Raw genomic sequence first — 22,064 nt, 5'->3', positions numbered from 1 at the left:
AGAAGCAAACAATCCATTTTTTTAAAAGTAGACCATTCAAACAAGTTTTCAACAAGGTTTGCACAAACAATTTGTAGCATTTTTCTAAGTCAGGCAAGTTGAGGGGATCTCAATTTCTGATCCAAGCATTGTTTCTCCTTAACATTGTTCTATAAATAGATATATGCTCTTCTTTCATTGTCTTCTTTCAGATGACATTCTTGTATTTCATATATATTATCAGCTAAGCTAATAATGGGTACCTGCTAAGTGTATAGGACTGGCTTGATATATTTGGTAGTTTAGACCTCTGGTATGTCATCAGTATTTAGTTGGAGATAGTGATGCTTAACAAAGTGAAAAAAGACCTATGCCAGTATATGTGACCTTGGGCAGGTCATTTAACAAGAGCCCACAGTTTTCTCCTCTGTGAAATGAGAGGTTAGCTAAAATCTGTCTTTAAGGTAACTTCTCTACCTATAGAATTTTATGATTCCATAATTAGACTCTTTAAAACATTTTCTTTGGTGCTCTCTGACCTCTAAGAATATAGATTTGAAACTTTATACATATAGTTTACCATTTATATGGTAATACAGAAAATGATCTGACATAAGAAATAAAACATTATCTATTTCAAAGTTAGGACTTTTACTTCAGGAACTGAATTCTTTCAAAGCATCAGTCTTATGTTTTCATCTAGTTTATTGTTTATTCTTATTACCTATGGAGTTATTGTGGTATAACTTATACATGGAGAATAAGAACAATCAGGAGACATTCTTGTGCTTAGATAAATTTAGTTTACATGGAGAAATAATTACTCTGTACCTAAATCCTTTAGCCTATCGTTCCTGAACTGTACAGATGAAATAAAATTTGTGAAATAAAGCCAGGTTTTGCAGAATATTTTAAAAATGGGGGAAATGATAAAATATTAATAATTAAATTATATACTTGTAAAGAAAGCATTATTTATATACTATGGAGTTATAAAAATTGTAATATAAAAGTATTATCATTGAAAGATAGTTCTTTACCTACTGATAATTTATCTTTGATAGGGAAGTCTTATAAATAAAATATACAAAAAGAGAGCCAAATTGCAAAATATCCAAAAAAAAGATGTAAAGTCATACAAGCAGTTAATACTGGTACATAGTGATTTATTTTTAATTCCTAGAAATATGCAAACTTTATTGAGAAAAAACCAAAACTTTAGTCTATGTAAAATTTTTTATTTAAATTTTAAGTAGAGATTCTTTTTGGTTATTTACATAACATAACCAGGCCATCAAATCCCTTTGTACATATCCATTAAGGAGTTATCTCATTTCTGGGGAGAAAATTTGTTCTATTATGGATAGACCAGAAACCCAGAAAAATAATATAGCTAAACCCTTTGGGCTTGAGTCCTGCTTGGAAGGGCTAGCAAAGGTAATGATGTCTCTCTCTGTTAGGGAAAGCCTCTTTCTGGGGATGGATGCTATTTTTACAGTATAGGTGAACAACAATTCTCTAGAGGCAGGCACTCCACTTTGCTAAAGAGTTTAATTCCATCCATTGTAACAACTATTTATTGAGTGCCACGTGGACACTTAGCTTAGAGCTAGGCACTGAAGGAAAGAGAGAGAAAGTATGTATGACACAAATCCCCAAATCACCCAAATAAATCAGCAGCACCCAAATAAATCAATAAACTATTTAATTATTCTTTCACCAACCTGACAGGTTTCTTCTTTGGGCATTTACAATTCAGTCACTAGAGGATGGAGTGAGGAGGTTAATGCAAGTTCCGTGTGAATACACCAGGGTTGTCTTCCTTCTGTTCATTCACTTCCTTTTTCACTGCAAAATTAGCAGGTGCAATCAGGTTCTTTCTTTGCTTTTCTTGGCATCAGCTCCAAGAGTTTGGTTGTGACAGTTCATGGTAAGTGGTTTCTGTGTGATCAGGTCACAAATCACAAGAAAGAAGCAGGATCCTGGTCAATGAAACATTATATGAACAAGACAGGTGAAAAGTCATAGCCACCCAGCCAAATGGTTATCAAAGGAATGATAGTTTCATCTTCTACAGACTCATTCCGCAGTGTGTTCCAGAGCTCCTGTGTCCATTTGGAGCTTATCACAAGTCCCAACTCCTGACCAGTAAATAGATCACTCCTCTGAGAGTCATATCCACCCAAACGCCTCCCTTCCCCATTGCCCTGAGTCCTATGTCTTGACCAACCCAGCACAAGGTGAAATGGTTGACTGTCTCCTTTTCCTTCCTTGTTCTGTTAAATTTATTTATTTATTTTTGGTTCTTAGAAGCAGAAAAGTGCATGCCTTTTTTTTTTCTTTTTCTTTTATTTCTTTGCATTTTCTTTCCCTAAATGCTTCATCTCCCTACCCCTCCTGCAGTGAACCTAATGTCCTCGATGACTCCCAGGGCCTGGCCGCCGAGGGCAGCCTCTCTAGGTACAGTGTCAATGCTACCTGTGTATTGGTGTCTGTGCTGGGAAACAAGCTGTTCCCTGTCTCCTCCGTCTCTCTGTCTCTCTGTCTCCTCTCGCCCCGTCTTGATATCAATTTCCATTCCTTGCCCTTTGTTGCTCATAAACACACGAGCCTGGAAGTCAAAGGTGTAGCCTCTTTCATTTTTCAGCTTCAGAGCTCCATCACAAATGGCCTAAAAAGTTTACTTAAAAAAAAAGAAAAATCCCTGGAGTTCTTCTAGGGGTTTATCCCACGGACCATCTCAAGAGTTTGATATATAAAATATTAAATTTATCCCAGCTAAACATTCCCTCCCATGCTGATAGTCTTTAAGAATTTTTTTTTTTTTTTGTCAAAAGCCTTTTAATACAACTCCCCATCATTAGGAAGCCCCAATCTAGACAAGTCTTCCAGCCAATACCATGGGTGATAAGAAAACAGTGATGCTATAATAAGAATACCAATGTCAATATGATTTATATAATTCCCTCTCTTTGGTGCATGCAATGTGACAGGCTGTTATGATAGCTTATTCAAACCATGTTTATATAAAGAATGTCTGTCCCAGTGCTAAGATGACTTCCAAATTTGCCATGAAATATCAGATACAAACGTTTCTTGGTAAGAGACTTCTCATGATGCAAACAATATAATGGTTTGGCTATTGGTTTAAAGCTTCAGAAAGGGGGCCTGCACCTTTAACACTCAGATAAACCACGTCAAACATTCCTAATCTTGTGCTGTTGATTCACACCTCTCAACTAATCCTCATTAGGGGTAATGCTTCTTGTTCATGCTAAGAGTACCTTTGTTTCATCTCAAGAGAAAATATTCTCTTTCAGGTTCGCATTATATAGTGAGTGCTCCCTTGTTTATTGCTGTATCACAAAGATGAGGAAATGTTGAGAGGCCGTTCCTGTGAAAGGCTGTCCTTTTTTTATTTTTTGCATCTTGTTCAGATTTCACATTTTCTTTCGCTACTGAAAATGGGAAATTACTGCATCATCAGGTGTATCTTTTTGTTGTTTTTTTTTTACTGGCCTCATAATTCATGACATTCATTTGTGTTTGCAAGCCCCTGCCTGGATAGATCAGTCTCTTATTGGTGGTAAATGTGGAAGTGCTGCAGAGTGCAGGCTTAATTCCATTATTGAGAACTTCAAGGACAGGGAAAAACAGAGTAGTCCTTCAGGTGGTTTCCCTCATTGTTCACAGTATTGGAAGAGCTCTGAACCCAGCCTAGCACCATGACCACTGGTTTCAAAGCATTTATTTGTTTAATGCTTAATATTACATATAAGACAGGAGAATCTAGCTAGGAAGATGATTTCAATGTCCTACTGACAGTAGAAAGTATTAAATCAGACTTTGTCCCAGATCTTTTCTAACTAGGCCAAATTCTATTCTTACTGAATAAAATACTAGTCTGGGGTTGGTGAGAGAAGACAAGAGTTTGAGTTAAATTTTTTTTTTTTGAGTTACTTTTTATAAATTCTTCCAAGGACTTGGCCCTCTTTGTCAGGCTTAGGGTTCAAACAGACTAATCTGGAGTTGTCTAAACCAATCCAATCTGCCTTTGGTCCAGTGTAGATTGGAATAAACCCCAAGTTCTTGCTATTTGAGGGTAGTTCAGAGCCAACGCTATAGCTTTTATCCAGAGATGAATTAGTCAATCATGTGAGTTCTTTGATGACTGTTTTGGATCAACTTTTGTTGATCTGTTGTTCCTGTAATTGGTGTGTTTGAGTTCTGGATGCCAGTCACCCTGATTGATTAGTGATCAATAAGAAACCAGAAAATGAAGCACTCACTTTGGATTCTAAGAAGTTCCACGAGTGCAGAGGCATCCCGACAGCCATAGCAAGCCCACCTTTGCCATACACTGCGAGTCATCTCTCTCAAACGCCACCATGTCACCAAGTTCTCTTTGGAGGAGAGGAACTTTTGGCATTACTAAGAGGTGGATTTATAAAATAGGATATATACTTTTAATATTTGCTTTCCAGGCTTTCTTATTTTTGGCATGAAACTTCTTTATAGTGCAGATTCTTAAGGTTCTAAAGAAGCAGTAAGATATTAACTATGTAAATTACATTTAGCACACACCTGAGCCCTCAACTAAGGAAAACCTGACTCTAAAGCTTAAAGAATATCAGGAAACATGCCTAACAGAAAGTAATAGACCCTGCTGCTCACCCCAACCCCACATTTTGATAAACTTTCTGGGGATTTGCTTTTGAAAGAACACTTGTTTTAGGCAAGTTGGTCCGAAGCCTAAATGAGGAAGTCTCCAGGATAATAGTATAACCTGATAAATAGGTGGAAACCAATTAAAATTTTGCAGACCTTTAGAAAATTTTTTCCAGGATTTTTTTAATGTGTGCTAACTGGTTTCTTATAAAGATTCATAGGAAGAAGTATAAGTCTGTAAGAATCACTATGCTATGCTGCTGCTGCTAAATCGCTTCAGTCATGTCCGACTCTGTGCGACCCCATAGACGGCAGCCCACCAGGCAAGAACACTGGAGTGGGTTGCCATTTCCTTCTCCAGTGCATGAAAGTGAAAAGTGAAAGTGAAATCGCTCAGTTGTATCCGACTCTTAGCGACCCCATGGACTGCAGCCTACCAGGCTCCTCCGTCCATGGGATTTGCCAGGCAAGAGTACTGGAATGGGTTGCCATTTTGGAACTAATAAATTGAAATAGTATGTATATCATGGAAGAATTCTCTTCTTTAAGACTTTTGCTCTTAGAAATACAGAAACTTCATTGAAGATCTTCCCTCCCTGTGCCCAAATACACACACCATGGGCCATATTTCTCTCTCCAGAAGAATATAAACATGCAAAATGTTATTCAAGCACTTAAGCCTGGAAGTTTATACTTGAGAATTAAATTTTGTTTGGACATGTTAGAACATTTTGAAAGGCAGGAATTGACAATCAACTCTAGCTTAAAAAAAAAGAGAAGAGATTACAATGCTATTTGATTCCATAAGGGTAATTTTAATCAGAGTGGAAAATAAGAATGTGACTCAAGTTTGAACAAGATAGATAGTCTGCATGAAACAAAATAAAAATAATCTATCCATCTCATGATCATCCACATTTCCAAACTATGAAAATTTGGCAAGTACACCCAAATAGAAAAGATTAAAACAACCTTGTTATGGAGTTGAGAATTAATAACTTAAAAAATATCTGTTTATCTGTTGTGATACACAGAGAAGTGTACTTTCCCAGTGTTAAATCAGTTCTTACAGGAGAGCTAAGATCCAGATCCTTCCCTTTTTTGTCTGAATTCCAGTCTCTAATCTCTAAATGCTGTGGCATTTAAAATACATTTTCTTAGATGTTATAGAGGCTAAGTAAACTTTAAATGCTAATCTTTTACTGGGAAAGGGAAGAGTAGGATTTTGTCTACTGTTTATGTCCCTGTTTCCTGTAAATTCTTTATGGCTCCTTCAGTACTGGCTTCATGCATTCCTCAGCACAAGGCACTCACCCGGTGAAAATGGCTATGCTGCGTGCCTTCTCTTTCCCCTCCAGATTTCTCTAACCATACCAAAATCAAAACTAAAAGTATAAATAAAAGCAATGAAAATACAAATTCATTTCCTATATACTAGTTTCACCTAGTACTTTTACTTAAAACTTTTATTTTGAAATCTATTTCTATGTTGAAATACACTTGTTTTGTACTTTGAGATGAGTGACAGAAATTTTTATTGCGTTACTGAATGGCCTTTTGTTCCCTATCCTTTAAGAAATACCATTAGATATGTATTTCATTAGGATATGCATACATATTAATTGTATATGGTGCTTCCCCGGTGGCTTGGGTGTAAAGAATCCACCCACAATACAAAAGAGTTGGACACGACTTAGCAACTAAACAACATATTTATACACTCCAAGTCTTCATGCTGAAATGAGAGAAAAGAAATCATTTGTGCCAGGATTGTCTTCTAACATTGTCTAAAGTTTTCTAGCTTATAAATTACTTTCTTGTATTTTGAGTAAGGTCTTTGGTGTTAGTAGACAGCTGACTCATGCCAGTTCTGCCAACACCCATATTTACTTCTCTCAAATCCAGATTGTTTGCCAGAGTAATATTGCTTAGTGACTCAGAAACACCAAGGATGATTTAACTTCAATTTGGAAAGTTTTGTTTGCTTTTATACTTATGGTTTTAACTTTTTATTTGGCAAAACAGTGGAAATCAGCCATTTCTCATTCCGAAGATTAAAATTTTTAGGATATCGGTTTTCTCTAGAGAGGTGCTTAGGGTAGACACCATAGTTTTCTGGTTGGTGTTATATTGCACACCTGATAGTCACATATCACAAATCCTGCACATGACAGAAATATTACATGACATGGGGAGAACTAAATTGAAACCACATTTTATATGCAACTCCAATTTGATATAGACCCAAAATTACTTCTGTGTGCATTACTTCTGTTATTAATTTCTGTTTGTTTATCACTAATGTATCCTCTGCACACAGTTAAGCCAGACTTTGATGTTCCAAATATAAACATGCTAGCATCACATTTTTAAGGAGAATATATTAGCTGAGCTGTATTTCCAAGGGAATGTTCTATAATTTAATCATTGATATGTGCATTTATTGAAACACTAACTGTATCATTTATATAAAGCAACCAAAAACTAAATCTATAAACCTGATCCATTTCTTAGATTAAACCTCTCTATCCATAGAGAAAATTTTGATGCTTTTGATTCTTCCTTGGAATAATCATCGTGAAATTACCATTATCTTTTGGCATTTAACACTCCCTGGGTGACATGTATTTCTTTTCTTGCACCATTTTTTTCTCACAATCTCAGATTACTGAATAAAAGTGTAACAAGCGGACTGCCTCTATCTCATTTTCTCTACCCAATTATTTTTAAGACTTTTTATTACCTACTTCCTTCTGGTGTTCTAGAAGCAATAAACTCATTACAGATCGAAAACAATGAAGCATACTATATTACATCACTTTTCATGTTCAAACCATTTTACATTGACTAACTTCTTTTCTCTACCTTAATGGGAGGTAAATGGTAAGTATTAACCTCCCTTTACGGCCAAGGGAACTGAGGTAACATTTAGATGTCAATGAAGAATCCATTCCAGTGAAAGCTTTGCTTGGTATTTGGGAAAAACTTGTTTCTACTTTTGTGCATATGGTAATTGAATACTCACTCTTTCCAGTTTAAGACACATATTAAAATGTATAATTAATAAGGAGATGTCATTTCAAACATGCCAGCAACTTAGTCTGTATTGCTTATCAGAATTTATTGCATTGTTCCTTTGAGGTAATTTTTCATCTGCATAGAAAGGTCATTTATGGTACAAGGTTATATATGTATAAAAACAATGTACATTGATCTTTTTGAACTTGATATTCAGGAGAATAAGAAAGTCTAAAAAAACACCTGTTTTTAAAACTCTTTATGGAATTTCATGTATCCCAAATGGCCTAATTATTTCAGAAAAACTATGATAAACTCCATTTGGGAATCATTGATTTTTTCTTCCAGTGGAAATATGAGTAAGACTTTTAAAAAATGACACGTGACTCTGTCAACCATGTAATGATTAACTATAGGGGAAACGTCTGATTGTCCATCTTGCCACCAACTTCTCTCCCTACAACTGCAGGGAGATTTTGTTTAGGGAGCTCATTTTTTTTTAAATGGCAATGAATGCATACAGTCGTTTCCTTTTCATGGACAGTTGCTGATGCTGCGTTCCTCTGTGGAATATTTTACTGTAAAAACTATTTGTAGATGACTCTCCTTTCGCAAAGGCAAAGCCAAAATTAATCACATTGGCATCATCCACAGGATTACAATGTTCTCTGGGGCACAGTATATTTCTTTTTTTCACCTCCACTCCCATTATAAATCCCTATTATACATGCATGCAGAATGAAAAAGGATCATGGGTCCATGACAGTGTTTTCAGCTTCACCCAATACTAAAATAGGGACCACTGCTGGTAGCCATTTTTGCATATAAAAGACACACATACACAGTAAATTTGGGAGGAGCAGGTTGTTACTTTTACAAATTGTGTGCTATATTTGGGTGCAGCTATTCGATATTAATTAAGCTACTAAGTTGTAATGATAGCTTAATTACTTTGCGAGCCTTATAAATCTAAAATCATTTTTAAAGACATTTTCATTGTCTACCTATGTGACTGTTTACTCAGTCACAGAGACTTCAGGCTGCAAACATGTGTTGAATGTGACCCTTCACCCAAATGGATTCTGTGTCTGATGTGTTTGATATTTGTCCATCTTATTTTCATGTAAATTGAAATATTTTAAAAGGTGTTCCCATCCATGTGATAGAGTTGTTCGTGTTTGTTCGTCACCACCTTTCTCCTTACCCTTGGAAAAAAAATTGAGATTAGCATATGATGTGTTAAACCTTTTGGTGGCTTCCAAACCAGGGGTGTGATCGAATCGATGTTTTACTGAATGACAGACTGGCATCAGTGATTGAAAACAGAATCTCAATTTTGGCAGCTTGGGGCTACAAGGCCTCGTGTCCTCCTTCCTAAACCTGCAAAAATTCCCATCCCAGGGGTTCTTTCCTAACCCTCCTTCAAAGATAATGGTATCTTTGAAGTGACTGTTTCCTGTAAGTGATTTTGACTAACACCCACCAGAAGACTGTCTCATTTGCCTGCTCCGGGCACGCTAACACTGGTGATGCTCTTGACAGGGTGGCAAGTGTGCAGAGTGAACCTGGCCAACAGAACCTTCTCATTCAGCAGCCACTGGGGAGGAAGAGGGGCCTGAGGCAGGTAAGCAACCCTGAAAGGGCAGGGGAGACAGTCTATGAAAGGGCAGTTCTATTCAATTTTTAATGTATATCAAGACTCTATTTTATGTGTATTAAGACTCTATTTTACCTGAAATATTTATTCCCCACCTGAAATAAGCAGTACAGAGCAACTTTAAAACATGGTAAGTGCTTGGGCAAAGTGGAGAGTTTGGGGCTTCTGTTTTTAGCTCCGAATCTTATTAGCAAACCTGGTTACTTGGTGAAATAAGTGGGCTTATATTTTTATTTGCTCCCTATCCAGAAACCATTGCCAGTCAAACTACTGACCATGGAAGATTTGTTATAAAGCTCACTGAAGGCCTCTTTCTGTAGAGAGGCAGAGACAGTCATCCTTTCTTCCTCATTTCAAGATTAATGATTCTATTTAAAACTGAAATTCAAGGAGAGATTATCCTTAAAAATTTCCTTTGGTAGGGCGGGTTTCCTTTATGTTACCATCTAAATAAAACTCTAAATGAGGCTTTGTGCTGTGGCTTTGATGGGAACATCCCAGCACTGATTTGGAGGCTGGGCATTTTCCCAAAATCTGGGGTGTTTTTCATCAGTCTTTCCTTCAACGATAGAATATATTCAGCTACAGGTTTTAGATGAGCAAAGGCTGACTGGTAAGCAATCATTGCTAGTTTTGTATCCTGAAATTCTTACTATGACTATTTTAATTTATGTTAATGTTCTCAAGCTATCTAAAGGGGTAACAATCGTTAAGACAGACTATAGGATTGGTTAAAGGGGATGCTAGAATTATATAAGTACTTGTGTTTAAATATGCAGGAAGAAGTTTATTTTATTGGCTAAGAATGTAAGGAACAATCATAGAGCTCCACAGGGACCCTCAAAGAAGAGAACAAACCATAGAATCCTCTGAATTCAGTCTTTCCTCCCAGCAGTTAGATCCTTCCTGCTAGTTTTCTTTCTGCCTATTCCCTTTAGCTAAGGCGTCCTCTACTGTCACGTCAGAAGACTCAGACTGAACCCAGAAACCGCCACGGGGCTCGGCTGTCAACCACCCGCAGGAGCATTCAACCTAAGACAAAGCCATCCGGTGAGGCCTCCTGTGTCCCTCTGGGTAGACATTGACACAAGGCCCACTGCCCTGCCACACGGTGGGGAGGGCCTTCAGAGACTGAGAGTCATGCAGATAAACACACCTTTGGAAGCCACTAGGGAAAGGGAAGAAGTTTCCCAGGAAACTAGAGTGCCTTTTTTTCTCTCACCTTCCTCAATCCCATCTCTCTCCTCATGCACCTAGGTAAATGAATAATTCCCTTGTCTTTGGGAATTGTCTTTACAAAAGTCTTTATACTCTTTGGTATGAAAAAACTAAGAAATATTTAATAATTAAGATTACTATTGAGGGCTTCCCTGTGGTTCCATGGTTAAGAATCTGCCTGCCAAATGCAGGGGACACAGGTTTAATCCCTGGTCCGGGAAGTCCAAGTTGAACCACAAATGCTATGAAATTTGATGATAGAAGGTTGTGTTTTATTTACCCAAGCCAGGAACTGGGTTTGTTATATGTCTTACCAAAGACAAGGGCATGATGAGTAATAGGAACTTTTAATTCCTGTTGGCAGTTGTTATGAGCGATGACCAAATTCGCTTAATGCTGTGTACTGATCTTGTTTTTATGGAAAAACAATTTATGCAGAAAGGTTGTTTTATGTAAAAAATGATTTTTTCTACCCATGTGCTACTGTTTGTAAGAAGTGAAGTGAAGTGTTAGTTGCTTAGTCATGCCTAACTCTTTGGGACCCCATGGACTGCAGCCCACCAGGCTCCTCCATCCATGAGATTTTCCAGGCAAGAATACGGGAGTGGGTAGCCATTTCTTTCTCCAGGGGATCTTCCCGACCCAGGGATCGAACCTGGGTCTCCTGCACTGCAGGCAGATTCTTTATCAGCTGAGCTATGAGGAAAGCCCCTAAGAAGGTAAAATCAAAAGATGTACCTAATGGCCTAATGTGCTCTCATTTATTGGTAAACCAGCAATGTCTGTACTAAGAAAGGCAGGAGACACTGGTTAAAGCTAATATTAAGCACTGCCAACCTACCATCCTCCTATTCCGATTTACTGCTCTACTTCCAACCTACAGCGGACCAAAAACGATCTGTGACCTTCATCGAGACTCAGCCAGAGCCAGCAGGTGCCCCAGCAGACACACTTCCTGCCACAGGCCAGCCACAGGGCTGCAGCCCAGCCCCATCCAGGAAACCGGAAGGAATGGACAAACCAGTGCTCACGTCTTCCCCCGCCATTGTTGTTGCTGATCTTCACAGCCTGTCTCCCAAGCAGGTGAGGGCCCTGGAGAAACAAGCAAGTCTTGCTCTTTGCATACATCTGTCTAAGAATGGGGATATGTAAATGTCATCCATATCATTTGAGTCTGAGTCAGTAATGTTTTGTCAGACACTGGTCCTATCATTATGAAAAAAAAAAATCAATTGTAAAGTATATGGCCAAGAATATATCTACTTGAGAAGGAATAAGAGAAGTCTTTATACTCTTTGTTATGAAAAAACTAAGAAATATTTCATAATTAAATGACCACTGAGGGTTTCCCTAGAGGTCCATTGGTTAAGAATCTGCCTGCCAATGCAGGGGACACAGGTTCAATCCTTGGTCTGGGAAGATACCATGTGCCACGGAGCATCTAAGCCTGTGTGCCACAACTACTGAGCCCACGCTCTAGAGCCCATGCCGCACAGAGGAGAAGCCACCGCAGTGAGAAGCCAGCGTACCTCAATGAAAGAGTAGGCCCCACTTGCCACAATTAACGAAAATCCATGTGCAGCAACACCTAGCACAGTCAAAAATAAAGAAGTAAATATATAAATAAAATTTTAAAAAATAAAATTACCATTGAAAACCAGTATACTATACATGGCTGACAGTTCAATTAAAAAGAATAAAGTTACCAATTTAGATGAAACCTTTAAATACATGCTTAGTCACTCAGTCATGTCCGACTCTTTGCGACCCCTCTGGACTGGCTGCCAGGTTCCTCTGTCCATGGGATTTCTCAGGCAAGAATTCTGGAATGGGTATCCATTGCCTTCTCCAGGGGATCTTCCCAGCCCAGGGATCAAACTCATGTCTCTGGCATCTCCTACAATGAAGGTGGATTCTTTACCATCTGAGCCACCAGGGAAGCCCTTTAAATATAGAATCTTCTGAGAGGAACTTTTGTTTTGATCTTTTTTGTTGCTGTTTAGATATTTTTCTTGTTGTTTTGATCCCACGTTCTTCTCATGTGGTATTTAAAGAAAGCTAAGAGGCAATATTATATATATTTTTAAAGTCTTTAATGGTTAAAATCATTGTAATACCTTTATCTCATTTTACCCTCACAGTCTACAAGGTGAACAGGGCCAAAAATGAGGCTCATGCAACAGGTTAGAAAACTGAGGCTTAGAAAGTTGAAAGGGCCTATATAAAATCTCACGTGTTCCAAAGGTTAAAACTACGTCCAGCTTTGTGATTCCTTTCCAGTCACAGCTGGACAACAGTATTTTTTGATCCTCTTTCCTGGTATCCATCCTACCTTTCAATGTTACGATCCTTTTGGTTATAGGGTGAGAACCTCCCAGCTGAAGAAGGAGAAAGGAAGGAGGACACAGAAGTACAAGGTGCTACGGCACACAGCCCCCTCTCTACGCAACTCTCAGACCCTGATGACTTTACAGGCCTTGAGACATCCATCCTCCTACAGCACGGAGACACAGTTCTTCATATCAGTGAGGAAAATGGCATGGAGAACCCCCTGCTGGCGAGTCAGTTCCCTTTTACTCCCACAGAGCGGGGGGAGACGGATGTAGACCTAGATGAGTCTCATGTTTAGTTCTGTACCTTTTAAGTGTGGTAGGTGTAGACAAGATGTGGAAGGGATCAGTTTGCTGAAAGTTGAAAACATTCACTTGGAATATATGAAAACACAGCACTTTACACCCAATGGGTAGCACAAATCCCAGTAGATTTTTCTGCCAATGTGCATATTGTTTCATGAACATCTTTAAAAAATCAATGGCTAAGATGGTTTGGTTGTGTAAAGATCATGAAATCCAGGGAAGAATAAAAGGACAGAGCCATTTCACTGCACATTGTTTATGATTCAAGAAGCCTTGAGCAATTAAAAGTGTATAATATTACAGAGCTGCTTACCTAGGAATATTAAGAAGTAATGTATTCTAAAAAACTAATGCAATTTTTTGAGGTTACATAATACATCTCATGCAAATGTTTATTTTTCTAATTTCAAAAACATTAAATCAGGTGGCTATACAAGTAGCAATTTACATAAAAAATAATCAAAAGGAAAATATTAGTTTGGGGAAACTAAATATTAATAGCAAATAAGCCTGCAGGCATTTTTTTTTGATCAAAAATATAACCATTTAGAAGAAGAAAAAATACTATTTTTAGAACTTTGAACTTTTCAATTTATTTTTTAACTGTCATTTTCATTAAATATTGTAAATCAAAATGCTAATGCCATAAGATCATTCCATTTCATAATCAACACAGAGAATATTCTAGAAATTATCAGACATAAATCTAAATTAAGAAGATATAAATAGCCTATAATATGATAAAAATTAAATATAAATATAATAGCTAGAAAGAGATGGTATTCCTACTTCTAGCCCTGATGACATCAATACCAACATTGGAAAATATCGGGAAATGTAATTATTTTCCCTTATAGTGTCCTGTGCCTGCCCTTAAGGGCATATTTTCAGATATTAAGATTAGTGTTATTAGAATTGGTTCAATAAAATAACTTTTCTCAATGTTAACAAATCTATATGCTCCTTTAGATGTTAAGCTTATGAAGAAAAAATATAACATGTGCAATTTCTTTATAGACACAGTCAGCTTGTGTATTTTACTTTAACTTGACATTCAGTTACTTCAAGAAAAGTATAAAACTTAGGAGGCTCATGAGGCCATATCTAGTGTGTTATTAATCCTGTAGTAGGGCTTGGCATCTTACAGTTCAAGATTAAATTTCAAAACTTTAACAATTTATATTAGAAAATTGTTACATAACTTCTAGCATATAAAAACTCGTATACATACCTAAATTGGTATGGTGGTGGGGTTTGTGTACATGTTTTCTAGCACTCAAGCTACAGTTTAGACTACAATTACATTGCAATGAATTTAGAACCCATTCTGTACACTTAAACTTTGACTACGTTGGTTATGAAATGTATATGTATATATAAAGGAGACCTGTTAAACTCACCCAAATCACAAAGCAAAATAATTTTTCTGTTAGCATTGCTTATTAAAGAGGCATTGTTTGTTATTGTGATTTATATTTTCCAGTATAATTTGGGGTTTTGGTCTCATTCACTAATAGAATGAAAGATATCTGTGAGTTAAAGGACAAAACTAAACATTTCAAATCTAAACATTCAGAAAACAGAGGTGGTAAATGACCTCTTCCACGTTTTACAATATTTTCAGGAAATTTATGCTTAATGCTGAGTTCTCAAATGCAGAAATACACATAAAGAAGTGGTTTTATGATTCTTGCTAAGGAGATATATTTCATCTGCTTAAAATTATGCTGCTCCCTTAGTGTTAGAGGCCTTATGTTTGGTAATTACAAATGTCTGGGCTATATGAGTCTTCTATATGTGTGTGTTTTGTTCCAGTTCCTTGATGCTTGACTCAAATTCTCTGTGTATAATTGTATCAAGTATTTAAAAAGTAAAAGGGTCGAAGAAGATTGTTAAACATCTGACCAGAATCCTAGATACCTTTATATATATTTAAAAAGTAACAGACTGTGTTGAACATGACTATGCTGACCTGTCTGCCTTTTAGCCTGATTCCTTCACTTTAGTGTTATGGAAGTCTGTTGGAAACTTTTCCAATAAGCTAAATAATGTTGTACCTTGCAAAAAAGCCTCCACTCTGACAAACAGGGCCTTATAGAATAGGAATGTTTTCATACTGGGACTATGGAGATTTTACAGATGTATACATCTGTTCCATTTAAGGTGCCCTTAAATGTGTTGAATGTAATGTGTTAAATGTCTGTGTGTAATTGATAAAATATATGTATGTGCATAAGATTGTCACAAGATGTATTCTCAGGAATACTGTACCCTGGATTTTGAAGGAATAATTATTTTAAAAAAAGTTGGAGAAGATTAGAAAAAGATCAAGATAAGTAACAATTTTTTGTAATTCAAAATGTTATTAAGTATATGACTAAAAGTTAATTATTACATATGATAAATATCGTATTGGTAATACTAGATCATTTCTTAAGCTATGATACTTAATATTTATCTTGTTCAGAGGAAAATGAAAACAGACACTTACTTCCCATGTACAAAAAAATTGGATTCAACCAAGGGACTGCTCTTCTGAAATTAACTTTTGAGAGACCTTGGAATGAACATGTGTCCTCCACAATAGTGGGTGTAGATTTACTCAGATTCAATTAAAGCAGTTCAAATTCTGGATACACCATTTTACACAACAAAACATTTAACTTTTGTTTTTCTGCTTTCTGTAATTCTTTTAGGTAAGTTTTATTTCTTTTTTTCCAAAAATTAAACTGAGTTATTGAGTGCATTCAGACAAGGCACTTAGAACTATAGTGCCAAAAGGCATAAATGGGCATAACAATGCTGGGAGAAAAATCCATAGAATTTGGGGGTCTGGTTTGGGCTTGTTGAGTAGGCTGGAAGTAATGTGTTTACTATTTCAAGCCTCCAATAGTACTCTGGGCAGAATACCAAGAGTACTTTCTTTCGTATTTGTCCCTTTAATCAGTTTAAAACATTCTCTACTCTGCTGTCCAGCTCTGAGAGTATCTGAACAGGAATAGAGTGTATGTTGGGACCAACAGGGAAAAAAAGGTCATACATAGAATGACAGTCCAATATAAAATTAAATACCCTTCGTCAAGTTGTACAGAGACTTTAGTAGTCTCCGTAATTTGCTGCTATCACACCGAGTTTTGCTGTTGCCCCGTCACCTCACACTTCCAAGTCCATGGCCTTGTCTTGGCAGTGACTAGAAAGTCTCACTTCCTCATTTACTTCAGTGGGTCCTAACTGCACCTTTTCAGAAACAAAGTTTGGTTTGACACTCAGGAGAATAAAAATAAGTTAGGGCAGAATGTATTTGGAAAAACTTAAGACAAATTTACTTATGTTGTTTTAGGGTCATTTAGGATTACAAATCAATGTACCTCCATATTTTTCAAAAGTCACTGTGACTGCAGGATGAAAATCCTTTATTAGCCATTTTACAGGTAAAAGCAAAAGATTGACTACACAGCCGATTTCCCTCAGATGACTATAAAGTTTGTTATGAATACTGAATGACCAAAGAGCATGGAAAAAATGCATATGAATAAATATTGAAATGTTTATGAAAGATATTTATGAAAGATAAGACTTCTGTGTTTGAATATGCACATATAAAATAAATTAAAAATATTTAAGATGCCTGATTGCATTTCATTTCTCATTTTTCAACACAAGAAATAGGTTAACTCCTTTAGGAAAGTGTTCATTTTAGACCCTGAGGTGTTTTTTGTTTTGGATCCCTGGAGCTTATCTTGACATTCCTCCTCAACCCTCATAATCTGGCCTGAAGTCACCTTTCAGTTCAATACCTCTAATTCCGCCCCCTTCCAAATGAGCTTCATTCTACTCATGCTTTCCATCCCTAACTTTCAAAATTAAGGAGAATGGGCACATTGGGAGACAAATACCCCAGTATGACTTCTCTGCTTAAGTATGATCATTTGGAAGGACTGGTAGATTTCCCAAGAGGAATGTTAAGGGCCAGGTTATTCTCTGAATGGGATCCAAGTTTACCATCACAGTTCTGTCTTTTATACAAAGTGCCTTATCCTTAAATTCAAAGTAATGCTCTTACTAAACTTTTTTTTTTCCATGTGAATTTGTTACATGGAAAACTGTGTTCCTCTCTTTGTGGGAGTCAAGCCAAAAGACACAACCAAGCCAAAGATTCGAGAAGGAAGGATGTATTACTTTCAGCAATGATAGTGAAAATCTTTCCCAAAGCAGTGTCTCCCCAACAGGGAAAGTGGGTAATGCATTTTTTCTCATTTGGTTTGGGTGTGTGCGTGTGTGTGTGTTAAGTTTTAAGCTAAGGGTACAAGTGTATTCAGGAAGGGGCTTGGTGGGTGGACAGTCCCTGATTTAGTAATTAAAGACATCAGGGTCAGGAAAGGTCAACAGCATCATTTCTTAGGTTCCAACTGATCTGGTGGTTGAGACTTCAGGCTAATCATTTTCATTGAAAAGAAATGGCTGAATTCACAACTGAGAGACTGGGGGCAGGAGGAGAAGGGGACGACCTAGGATGAGATGGCTGAATGGCATCACGGACTCGATGGACATGAGTCTGAGTGAACTCTGGGAGATGGTGATGGACAGGGAGGCCTGGCATGCTGCGATTCACGGGGTCGCAAAGAGTCGGACACGACTGAGCGACTGAACTGAAACTGAACTGTATCTTTGGGGCTTCCCAAGTGGCTCAGTGGTAAAGAATCTGCCTGCCAAGCACGAGACCTGGGTTTGATCCCTGGGTTGTGAAGATCCCCTGGAGAAGGGACTGGCTACCCACTCCAGTATTCTGGCTTGGAGAATTCCATGGACAGTCCATGCGGTCGCAAAGAGGCGGAGGTGACTGAGTGACTTTCACTTTCACTGTATCTTTAGGAATGTTACTTCTATCTATGCTTGATAACAGTGTTTGTTTCTGCAGAAGCTTTGGTCCCCTTAAGATTATTAACTACTATACAAAAGAATCTGAAAAAGATGAAAGATCTTAACTAAAACAGATTAAGAAACTCCTCAGAGGGCTGGGAGACCTGACAGACCAAGTTTTTAGTTTTTGTTTTTTGAAAGCCCTGTATTAAAAACTGAACTCAAAGGAAGGAGGAAGGTGCCTCATTGCGAGGCCCCGCCCCTAAGCCCTTAAGGTGGCAGTCCTTCCCTCTAGGGGAGGCGGGACTTCCCCCTCAGGGCAGCTGCTTCCGGCGGAATCCGGAAAGATCTACGGAGAAGAGGTGGGACCAAAACTGCTCGGCCAATCTGGGCACGACGCCTTAATCTAGCCGGGCTCTTGTGCAGTAACTTGCGTTGGAGCACTAGCACCATGGCGTCTGGTTGCAAGATTGGCCCGTCCATCCTCAACAGTGACCTGGCCAGTTTAGGGGCCGAGTGCCTCCGGATGCTGGACTCTGGGGCCGATTATCTGCACCTGGATGTAATGGACGGGTAACTCTCCGCGGGGTTCGGGCCTGGGTTGTCGCGTGGGGCGGGATAGGCTCCCATTGACTGAGTACCTGTTAGGTGCACGGCGTCCCTGTGCCGCGAAGCGCCTCACTCTGAACGCGGTACTGAGGAAGGGGCCTGAGGTGGAAACCCAGGAGGCTCCGCTTGGAGGGGACCTGGGCTGCGACCGTGTCCCGAGCCTCATCTCCTCCCCTCCCCCCCACGTAATGTGAATTCTTCTAGCACTTAGCACCCGGAAGCGGCCTTAAATCTCTAGGACCTGTCTCTCACTTTCAGTTGGAGAAACTGAGGCCCAAGGGAATAGGCATGACTTGCCCAAGCTCATATAGCTAGTTAGTGGCATTGCTGGGGAGACAGACTTGTATAACGATGACGAGCTTTGCACCTGGAGTGAGAACGCCCGAGTTCTGCCACTTGCTAGGTTACTTGGGACAAGCCATTTAACCTCATTGAGCTTCAGTTTCATTCTGTGAAAAGTGGGAGTAATAACACTCTACAGCCCAGGCATCTTTGGAAGATGAAATGAGCTGGTACAGGTAGTTTACAATGCCTGGCACATGGTAAATTTTCTATAATTGATGATAATTGTTGTCTCATTGTTCGAATTTTGATTTTCCTATCTATTTTCTCTTCAGGCACCCTGCTCTTCAGGGAGGTCAGTTTTTTGTAAGTAATTTTTAAGCACTGTAGTTATAGCCCATAATCAATATTGTTTGAAATCAGATTGATGCTAGTTTCATAAGTTGGTTATAAAATGAGGAACCAAGCTAGAGAAAACAGTTAATACTCCCTCAAGTTTACGCACATTGTGACAGAGTTGCAACTTGCATTTGCCGCACTGATAACTGCCATAAGATCAAAACAGCCATTAACCATGGTTTGGAGCAGAAGAGTAAATTTATTGAAAATAGGTAAAATCTCTGTGTACCCTCATGCAGATATGCAAATTCATGTTTTTTACAAAAATTACCAGGCATTTCCCTTTTCAGTGTCACTCATGAAAGATTCGTCTTCTTTGGTCTGGTTAGATCTGCTGTTTCTCTTTTCCATTTCATTCAGTTACTTCAACACTGTGCCCAACTGTTTAATGGCAAAATCTTAACCTTAAAGTTTTCCTCTGTTCATGGGATTTCCCAGGCACGAACACTGGAATGGGTTACCATTTCCTTCTCCAAAATATTACTTCTTCCAAAACATAGCTTTTTAGTGTGCTATCGCATGTCATTCTACTTACGTACTTTGTTTTTGACACCTTTGCTTGAAAGCCCTGAACTTCCAAAAGTTACTGGAGTATGTATTTACAGATGGGTAGCTACATTTTTGTGTTTGAGATATAGAATGTGACAAAATTCTGAGTCACTTAGGAGTCTCGGGATAGAACAGACTTCCCAGGTGGTGCTAGTGGTAAAGAACTAGCGTCTGCTAATGCAGGAGACACAGGAGACACGGGTTCGATCCTTGGGTTGGAAAGATCCCCTGGAGGAGGAAATGGCAACCCACTCCAGTATTCTTGTCTGGAAAATCCCATGGACAAAGGAGCCTGGCAGGCTACAGTCCATAGGGTTGCAAAGAGTTGGACACAACTGAAATGACTTAGCACATATGAGTATAGTCTAACCATGTTTAAGTGAATGAATGGAGAAAATAATTTGTCCCAGTTTACCAATCAGAATATCAATGATAACAATAGGTAATGATAAATATAGAGCTCATAAAGAACACTTGATTGTTTCTGTTCTAATACTTTTTTTTAGAGTTTTTTTTTTTCTTTTAAATTTATTTTTTATTGAGGGGTAATTGCTTTACAGAATTTTATTTCCTGTGAAACCTCAACATGAATCAGCCATGGTGGTGGTGGTGATTTAGTTGCTAAATTGTGTCTGACTCTTGTGACCCCATGGACTGTAGCCCGCCAGGGTCCTCTGTCCATGGGATTTTTCCAGGCAAGGATACTGGAGTGGATTGCCATTTCCTTCTCCAGGGGATCTTCCCACCCAGGAATCAAACCCAGGTCTCCTGCATTGCAGGCAGGTTCTTTACCTACTGAGCTATGAGGGAAGCCCTGAATCAGCCATAGGTATACGTATATCCCCTGTTCTAAAACTTTTTGTGGATTATCTCATGTAGCCCCATGAGCTGTTATCAGCACCAGAGTTGACAGTGAGGAGTCTAATATAAAGAGAGATTAAGTTCCCTTGTAACTAGGAAATGATGCAACCAGAATTGGAAGCAGGCAGCGGTTTGTTTTGTCTCAGAAACTGTCTTCTCTGGATACTCGGCTTACAGAGAATCATTAAGATATTGTCTGTCTTTGAGAGACAGCTAGTTTATATTTTTGTTATTTGTTTCATATCCCCTACTGCACGGTAAACGCCCTGAAAGCAGAGCTCACCTCTATTCTCTGCAGGAAAAGCACTGTGGCAGGCCTAGTTATAATTGGTTGGATGAATGGTTTTATCATAATAGAGGTATCTTCTAAGAAATCTCTTGCCCCTCCCAGGCCCATGGCAGTCCTTGAGCTTGTTAAGTAAATGTATTTGTTTTTTATTGACTCCTTTCCCCTTTTACTGAGAAACGTCTTGGTTTGAAAATAAGCAAATTTTGCATACACTATTTTAAAAGCCTTTCCCTGTTAAGCATCACAACTTTGAGTTACTTTCATTCCCCTTTTGCAATAGGAAACCAGTTGGGGAGGTTCAGCCCCTTCCCCAGTGTCCTATCAGAACAGACAGGGCCTGGCTAAATTGCAGTGCCGCTTAGGCCCAGGGTATGAACGAGGGGCTGTGGACTTCCTCCACTTTCTGCCTCCATGCTTTTCCTTTTCCTTGCCCCTTAAAAATCTCCAACAGTACATTGAGCTTGATGCACTGGTGGTTTTCTGGTCCTCTCTCTTTCCCTGAAGTCCCCACTGTGTCTTCTGATTAAAACTGAAGGACTTTGAAAGTCAGGAACAAGTTTTGGAAACACTGGTGGGTGGAGCATTAGTGTGGTTGGATATTTGAAGTAAAGGACAGGTGGATTTTTCTGGAAAAGAAAATTGGAGAGCATGTAAACATAAATGTGTCTTGACAGGAAGTGACTGGAAATGTATTGGTCTTAAATGTAGGAAGAGAGCAAATAAGCAATTTCTAAATTAGTTGTTGTTGTCTGGTTGCTAAGTTGCATCCAGCTCTCTATTACCCCATGAACTGCAGCATGCCGGGCTTCCCTGTCCTTCACTGTCTCCTAGAGTTTGGTCATGTTCATTGAGTTGGTGATGCCATCCAACCGTCTCATTCTCTGTCACCCCCTTTTCCTCCAGCATTGTCTTTCCCAGCATCAGGGTGTTTTCCTGTGAGGTGGCTATTCACATCAGATGACCAAAGTATTAGAGCTTCAGCATCAGTCCTTCTAATGAATATTCAGGTTTGATTTCCTTTAGGATTGACTAGTTTGAT

General features: G+C 38.5%; 2 protein-coding genes across 7 annotated transcripts in view; both read left to right on the top strand.

The window, feature by feature from the left end:
• UNC80 (unc-80 homolog, NALCN activator) overlaps positions 1-16,799 on the top strand; it is a 215,584-nt gene extending 198,785 nt beyond the window's left edge. The window contains exons 60-64 of one of the 2 annotated variants that reach the window (XM_005676457.3): positions 2,383-2,439; positions 9,208-9,289; positions 10,261-10,372; positions 11,424-11,623; positions 12,903-16,799. In XM_005676457.3, coding sequence (XP_005676514.2) covers positions 2,383-2,439; positions 9,208-9,289; positions 10,261-10,372; positions 11,424-11,623; positions 12,903-13,169 — 718 coding nt within the window. In that variant the 3' untranslated portion in view covers positions 13,170-16,799. The remainder of the gene's footprint in view (positions 1-2,382; positions 2,440-9,207; positions 9,290-10,260; positions 10,373-11,423; positions 11,624-12,902) is intronic. The other variant, XM_005676458.3, reaches the window with a different exon arrangement.
• The window catches only part of RPE (ribulose-5-phosphate-3-epimerase), a 29,971-nt gene continuing 26,305 nt past the window's right edge, over positions 18,399-22,064 (top strand). Inside the window, exons 1-2 of one of the 5 annotated variants that reach the window (XM_013971570.2) lie at positions 18,493-18,598; positions 19,263-19,293. Coding sequence is in view for 3 of the 5 variants with exons in the window: in XM_005676462.3 (XP_005676519.1) it covers positions 18,488-18,609 (122 nt within the window). In the remaining 2 variants the exon portion in view is untranslated. Of the gene's footprint in view, positions 18,610-19,262; positions 19,294-22,064 lie in introns of all 5 variants that reach the window. The other 4 variants (XM_013971565.2, XM_005676462.3, XM_005676461.3 and 1 more) reach the window with 4 other exon arrangements.

This window comes from Capra hircus, chromosome 2, assembly GCF_001704415.2.
Source record: "Capra hircus breed San Clemente chromosome 2, ASM170441v1, whole genome shotgun sequence".
NCBI lineage: Eukaryota > Metazoa > Chordata > Mammalia > Artiodactyla > Bovidae > Capra > Capra hircus.
This window is presented reverse-complemented; position numbering and strand designations above follow the sequence as displayed.